Source organism: Rhinopithecus roxellana, chromosome 14, assembly GCF_007565055.1.
Source record: "Rhinopithecus roxellana isolate Shanxi Qingling chromosome 14, ASM756505v1, whole genome shotgun sequence".
Lineage (NCBI taxonomy): Eukaryota > Metazoa > Chordata > Mammalia > Primates > Cercopithecidae > Rhinopithecus > Rhinopithecus roxellana.
Window position 1 is genome coordinate 34,779,771 of NC_044562.1, and position 7,949 is coordinate 34,787,719.

At 38.3% G+C, this 7,949-nt stretch overlaps 1 protein-coding gene across 1 annotated transcript in view; it reads left to right on the forward strand.

Annotated features, from left to right (window-relative positions):
- Positions 1-6,691, forward strand: part of ABCA12 (ATP binding cassette subfamily A member 12) — a 215,645-nt gene extending 208,954 nt beyond the window's left edge. The window contains exons 51-53 of the mRNA XM_010372163.2: positions 556-661; positions 3,948-4,085; positions 5,470-6,691. Of these exons, the coding sequence (XP_010370465.2) occupies positions 556-661; positions 3,948-4,085; positions 5,470-5,577 (352 nt within the window). The 3' untranslated portion in view covers positions 5,578-6,691. The remainder of the gene's footprint in view (positions 1-555; positions 662-3,947; positions 4,086-5,469) is intronic.
- Positions 6,692-7,949: the final 1,258 nt, after the last annotated feature.

Genomic DNA, 7,949 nt, shown 5'->3' on the forward strand with positions numbered 1-7,949 from the left:
ATACATGGACACAGGGAGGGGAACATCATACACCGGGGCCTGTTGAGGGGTGGGGGGCTAGGGGAGGGAGAGCATTAGGAGAAATACCTAATTGGTATTAGGAGAAATTGGTATTAGGAGAAATACTTAATTGGGTGCAGCAAACCACCATGGCAGATGTATACCTATGAAACAAACCTGCACATTCTTCTTTTTTTGTGTTTATTATTATTACTATACTCTAAGAAGAAAAAAAGGAAAGCATTTAACTGCAGAAATTGACATCCATTGCAAATTCATGAATGTCATAGAAAGCCAAGATTTTATGTTTTCTTTTCAACTCAATTTTTGTCCAAAGACTGATTTTATATAGAGCTAGAAATAAATAAAAAATCATAGCAGTGGACTATTTCCAGTTTGCAACATGTCCTGAACTTTTATGGCAAAATGACAGTCTTTATATAAAGAAAAGGGGCTATAATGGTTGGCTTGGGTCCTGTTTCATTATCTAGAATTCCAGAGGAGCTATTTCAGCAAAATGTAACTCATACCATATTTTGCACTTTTTCTTTCTAGGTTTGGACGAGGATTTACTGTCAAAGTTCACTTGAAGAATAACAAAGTGACCATGGAGACCCTCACGAAGTTCATGCAGCTGCACTTTCCAAAAACATACTTAAAAGTAAGGGATTGATGGCTGGGTGCAATGGCTCACGCCTGTAACCCCAGCACTTTGGGAGGCCGAGGTGGGTGATCACTTGAGGTCAGGAGGTTAAGACCAGCCTGGCCAACAAGGTGAAACCCTGTCTCTACAAACAATACAAAAATTAGCTGGGTGTGGTGGCACACACCTGTAATCCCAGCTGCTTGGGAGGCTGAGGCAGGAGACTTGCTTGAAACTGGGAGGCGGAGGTTGCAGTGAGTCAAATCATGCCACTGCACTCCAGCCTGGGTGACGGAGCGAGACTCTATCTAAAAAAATAAAACAAAAACCAACCATATAAATGATTATCTTGCCTTATGATCTTGACTAGTTTTGATGGTAATGTCATAGCAACATTTGTGATTTCCAAGTTGACTACAGCTTTATTATTAATCTTAATATATAGATTAGTTCAAGATGCATAAGATATGCCAAAGCATACTGAGTATGAACAAATAGCATCTTCAATTAATTATATATTTTTGTACTTATTTAAAATTAACACAGTCCTTTCACGTACATATATTTTTGTTTCTTCCTCACAAAGGATTTATGATCATATTGTATTCATTTTCAAGTTGTATACCTTGCTAATCTACTCATTATATATATTAGGGAACTGAGGGATGACAGGTATTATATGACCAAGGTCATTTCTTCTTAGGCAAAAAACCCAAAAAGCTACAGAGTTCCAGAATGATTATCTGGTTTGTCCCCCTCATTTGAAAGAGAAGCCCACAAAAGTTGGAGCAGGACTGAGTAGAAATCAAGTCCTCAAGTTCTATATTAGATGAAATATTGTACAGTTGATGTCATCTCACATATGCACAGGCATGGGATGGACACACATAGATATATGCATATTACCTAACATAGCCCATACTTAATTAAAATAAATGTACTTGACAGGAAAAGTTATTATTATATCTTTGATATACAGGCAATTTGTAGAAGATGATGATTTCAAATGATTGTTTTTGAAAGGAAATCAGATGTGAAAGGTAATCGGATGTGGAATGATAAAAAGAAATTGGAAAGACTAGGGCTGAGGCCCAATTGTGCCCATGTGAGCAAGACATTAATCTCAGGGCCTCTTTTTTCTCATTTGTAACTAGGAATACAGGAGTGTCCCACTATTCATGGGTGATACATTTCAAGACTTCCAGTGGAAGACTGAAACTATCGATAGTACCAAATCTGGTATACACTATGCTTTTTCTTATATAGAAACAGGCAGGTAGCTTACACAACGTAGATATGCTGGACAACGGAATGATTCACATGCCAGATGGGGTGGTGCAAAATTAGATCACACTACTCAGAAAGGCATGCAATTTAAAACTTATAAATTGTTTATTTTTATATTTTTCCATTTCATAGTTTTAGGACTTGGTTGATCACAGGTAACAAATCATAGAAAGCAAAACCACAAATAAGGGATTACTACTATAATAACATCTACTTCACAAAACTGATGTGAGAATTAAATGATAAAGTGTCCATAAATTATAAGGCACGATGTTAATTTGAAGTGATTTTAGAGAAAATAAACTGCATTTAAAAAACAATTATTTTATCTTCATAAAATACCTTTGCTTCAGCCTCCCCAAGTTTGGCTAACGTCTCTAGGAAATAATAGCTTTCCTAATTCTTAAAAAAAAAAAAAAAAAAAAAAAAAATTAAGACACAGGGTCTCGCTATGTTGCCCAGGCTGGAGTGCAGTGGCGGGGTCATAGCTCACGGTGGCCTTGAACTCCTGGGCTCAAGGACTCCTTCCGCCTCTTCCTCTCAAGTAGCTAAGCATATAGGCATGTGCCACCATGCCCTGCTAAGTTTTGTATTTTTTGTAGAGACAGAATCTCATGATGTTGCCCAGACTGGTCTTGAACTCCTGGCCTCAAGCAATCTCTCTGTCTTGGTCTCCCAAAGCACTGGGATTACAGCTGTGAGCCACCACACTGGGCCTAGCTTTCAGGATTCTTATCAAAGCTCATTTTCTATCATCTAAATTTAAATCAAATTAAAAAACAAAAGGACATCTTTCTTGCACAAATTGTGTTGGTAGTAATGCTTTCTCTTTTAGTGGATTTCTGGGTTGAAATCTGTGTTGTTTCACTGAGTGATGAAATTACATTCTCCCTGGTCTGTTCCTCACGGGACCAGGGCTATACAAGGCAAATGCAGTGATAAATAAAAAGTCTGATTTCTCCCTAGCAGACCATTCTTTACAAATCTGTGGTGGTTTCTAGATGTCTAGAAGGAAAATAGCCAAAACAACAATCTGAGAGCAAAAGTAGGCAAGATGGCCCGATTGTAAGAACAGATATAATGCAACTACATGTCGATGGGAGACACTAAGCAATGCACAAAGCGGGAGGAGAAGGGTCTGAAATACACGGTCATGATCTGATTCACTGGGGTCACAGGGATAGATTCTGGAATAAGAAAATATCCTGATCAAACAAGTATCAGCAAAGATTATCCCAGCTGCTTTGTGCAAGAAAGTAAGTGTACAGTGTTTCTGGGGTTCTGAAGAGGTTGTTGCAGTAACTAAGATGTGGAGTAATAAGGATCAAGTTAAGCCTATTGGTGGTGCAAATAGAGAGGAAAGGTTAAGTTTGAGAGGTATTTTAAAGGAAAGAATAAATAAGAGCTGGTAACTGATTAAATATCCAGAAAAGCAAATTGTTAAAGATACTCCAAGGCAACAAGAATGGATTAAACTAAGTAGATGGTGATACTGGTGACCAAAATAAAGAAACTGAAAAGAAGTTTAGGGTGATTTGCGAAAAGGATGAACTGTCATTTGAAGGAGGTTCAACGCTTTTGAAGTATACTGTCTTTAGCCAGTATAAATGGAACCGCTAATTTTTAGCATTTTAGAACAATTCTAATACAAAAATGAAGTTTCTTAAGATTGAGCACGGAGAAAGCTTATGTGAGCTGAGCATAATGTGACATGTGAAACACCATTCCACAGATTCTTTACCAGGCAAGATTATAATGACTGTATAACTTCACATGAATATAGAATGCTTTGGAGTTTTCATGAACTTTTAACTTTGTTTTCTCTTTGACATTCACAAAACTTTCATCTCATCTTTGCAAGCTGTTAGTTTCAAAATATACTCGTTATTTATACTGTAGCATCATTTTCAGTGGAATGAACTTCAGCATTTTCCTGAACTCTTGGTAAAGTTATGTCTAGTCATGTCAATATTGCCAGACATTGCAAAATAATTTTTTTTTCCTTTGGTTCCCACAGGATCAGCACCTCAGCATGCTAGAGTATCATGTACCAGTCACAGCAGGAGGAGTCGCAAACATTTTTGATCTGCTGGAAACCAACAAGACTGCTTTAAATATTACAAATTTCTTAGTGAGTCAGACCACTCTGGAAGAGGTAAGATATATACCATGATCCACGTGCGCAACGTCACATATTAATATTATTATGCATTCTGGTTATTTCTTTTTAATGACATTCAATTTGTTTTTAATTGAATTAATATCTAATCTTGCACCTGAAAAACTTAGCAAACAGCCTAATCAATTTCTAACTTAACTTGGGGATATTTTTAAAAAGATGTGAAAGACACTAACTTTTCCATTTGATAAGACATCTGTATCCATAAAGTTATATGTATACATAAAGAAAAAATACCCACTATTTTCACATACATAACAAACAGCTGTTGACACTTTCCTTCCTTCTTCCATGGTAGGTTTCTTAAAGAACATTTCTATTGATTGACTTCCTGGATTAGGGTTGGATAGGGTAATTAGAATTTGGTGCCAGACCTTTAGATCTGTTAAATTCAGGCAATTAAAGTGGTAAATGCAGAATCCTTTCCATTCACTTACATCATCTGTCTTAATTACATTTGCATTCAATAACTAGAGACTTATTAGGTCATCCTTTATCACTTCTGTACTGTCTTAATTTTACACAGCTCAACCAACATGACACATAGAAAGTTTGATTATATCTGTCATTGGACTAGGTCTGAAAGTAAGGCCTTTAAGGGTCATTATATGGTGCTGGATTTGATGGACAACTTTTCTTGTGGGGCTTTAGGCATTTTAATGGGGGCTTTAGACAATCATGACTTTGCCAAAAATGAAGACTTAGTCTTCAACTTATGACCAACTACCAGCACCATGGCAAAAAAACAGACTCTCGATAGTTTTTGGGTGAAACTATGACTAATAGATTTAATTACTTTAACCAAAGTGAAAAGATCTGTCTATTAAGTAATTGGCTTACTGAACACAATGTTAACATGGGCTTTCTATACAAATTTTATGTTAATGCATTAACTCTTGAAACCAGTGAAATTTCTCTCAACATTTCTACACAATCATTCAATAAGGGCATAGGGCTGGGCTCCTTGTTTATACCTGATAGAGATATTGATGTAGGTCATATGAATGCAGAAATGTGGCTACAGATAGTCAACTATGGCTTATGATTGACATGATTATAAGTAAAATCATAGTCATAAATATGGTCATAGATATAGGTGCTATTTTCAAGCCCCAGTTAAATTTGATTTTCTGAAAGGACTCCTGGTGCAAGCGTGTATATACGTGTAGGCAGGCCCCTATAAAATCCAAATCCTAGTTTTACAAAAGTAGATTTTATAGGGGCCTGTCTACACGTATATACACGCTTGCACTAGGAGCGAGGAAGGAGAGAGAGAGAGAGAGAGAGAGAATATGAATTAACTTTCTTTCTTCCTTTGGCTTACCAGGCACTAATGGCTTTATTTTCCCTGAAAAATCAGGTTTTCATCAACTTTGCCAAAGACCAGAAGTCCTATGAAACTGCTGATACCAGCAGCCAAGGTTCCACTATAAGTGTTGACTCACAAGATGACCAGATGGAGTCTTAACACTTTCAGCAAACTCAATCTCAGCATATGACCAATGGCTTCATTTTGAAGAAAAGCCACAGAAGATACACTTCCACAAGATATCTTCATTTTAAAATATTATACTGTATGGAAAGTTACAACTGTGTTAGACTAACAAGTAAATATAAAAGGAAATTTTTCCTTCTAAGGTCAGTGAGTATTGTTGCTACTGAAATGAATTCCTGTATACTCAACACTGTGAGCATGCTAATGTATATGCTGATGATTCTTATGCAAAGGTGAAGCCACCTCAAGATGAATATCTTAATTTATTACTTTCAATAAAAAGGCAGCTTAAAAGGCATGGATATTGGTAGTTGAAAAATAAGAGTGGAGAAGAAAAGTCAGATGGTTTGTGGCAGGTGCCACCGGGCAAGCAAACAACATAATTTATTTCCAGAAAACAACAGAATGAACATCATCATGAATACATGAATCTGCTGTGATGTGTAAACTGCTAAGGGCCAAATGAACATTTGCAGAGCAGTGGGCACAATGTTTACAATGTATGTGTATGTCACTTTCGGTACCTGTGAATGCATGGGGACGTGCTGAACCCGAAAAAGTGCCTTTCCATAAGGATGTGATAGAGAGGGCAATTTACCCTGGTGGTAAACGGAACCTAGATTCACTCCTGCCATGCCTTGCCAATAGTAAGCTGCAGGGTGGAACAAGAAGTCACTTGCTCTGGGAGGATGGGAGGGGGGAATGGGTGTGTCAGCTGGGTAGATACAAACCCTGAAAAGAGAATCCATGTGCTGCTGGCAGGCAACATTTTTTAAAGCTCTTTCAGAAACCCTCATATTTGGGATTTCTCTTCAGGAAACATTCCTGTGGAGGGAAAATGAGTATGAAGATAATTTCCAGCTAATTATCTGGGTGATCTAGAATCATGTATATGGCTATAGGATAGACTTCTTAATAATGGCAAGTGACATGGCCCTGGGGAAAGGTGCTTTATGTACCATATGTGTGTGTGTGTGTGCGCGTGTGTGTATGTGTGTGTATGTGTGGGTGTGTATCTATACAAGTTTGTCAGCTTTGGCATGACTGTGTTTCAAAAACCAATAAACTCAAACTTTAGAAAAACTCATTCATGCTGTCATGTCATTTGTTAGGGAAGAGACAGGAACCTAAAAATGGGAGTCATGTGACCTGCAAAGTTTCCCTTGATCTGGCCCCTGTTGACCTCTCCACCCTCATCCCCATCTTTCTCTTTGGCGCTTTGGGATCTAGCCATGCTGGCCCCTTCCCACTCTTTCCAGTGCTCCACAGTCTTCCTCACGTCCAGACCTTTGCACATGTTGTTCTCCTGCTGGGAGTGCTCTTCCCCCCACACTTTTCACCTGGCTAACAGGCTTCAGAAATGTCATACTTTCTCAGAGAAGCCAGACTGCCTGGCTTTCTCATTTTAAATCTGGTCTGCTGTTCGAATACTATATACTTTGTTGTTCCTCCCAACCTCCTACTTTTCTGTCAGAGCATGCATCATCATTTGTAATATATCCAGACTAACTACTAACTATATATATATATGTATGTACATTAACAGATGGTAACACAGTTTCTTTCAGGATGCAAAATGTCTTTGCTGAATATAATATATAGACACGCCTTTTGGAGTAGAAGGTATAACTCTGAGAGCGTGGGTGTCTCCAGGGTCCCAAGTGACAAAATAGATAGCGGAGCTCCATGAAAGAATAAAAGGAATTTGTTTGTTGTTCATTGTCTTTGCTGTGGTTGGCTGGTTGTCTGCTTGTTTCTGAGCAATTGGTAGGAAAGGAAGCAAAAGAAAAGGAGAGAAGGGACATGGAGAAAGGTGGAACCAGTGAGATGGCAGAAGGCTAAGTACTGAAACAGATGGAAGCCCAGTGAGAAACAGAAGTGGTTGAACAGACATTTAAAACTATGAGTATTCAAATGCTTCTTGCATATTCACTCACTGTGTAGCCATGCTGTGGATGGTCCCTGACCACTGAATCTTCATTGAAGTCAGACACGCTTACAAATGCTCTATGTGACTGAGTGTCGTGTGGAGACTGGAATGAAGATATGTTAATTCCTTTTTTGAAAGAGGCGCAGTACAGTGAGAGCTTCATACCAGAAGTTGTCAGACCATGAGACAGGGAGATGCCAGGACATGTGTGGAGCAGAGCTTCCGACTCCAGCCAATCTTATCTACCTCTCAGTGGGGCAGGGACGCCCCAGCTGGGCTCTGGACCATGATAGTAGCACCATTGTTTGAGTGATTAGTATTTTTCTCCCTCACTAGGATTGAAACTCCATGAGGACAAAGATCTATTTTGATTTTCCTGGCTCTCCAACTGGTACCTATATATACAATCAATATT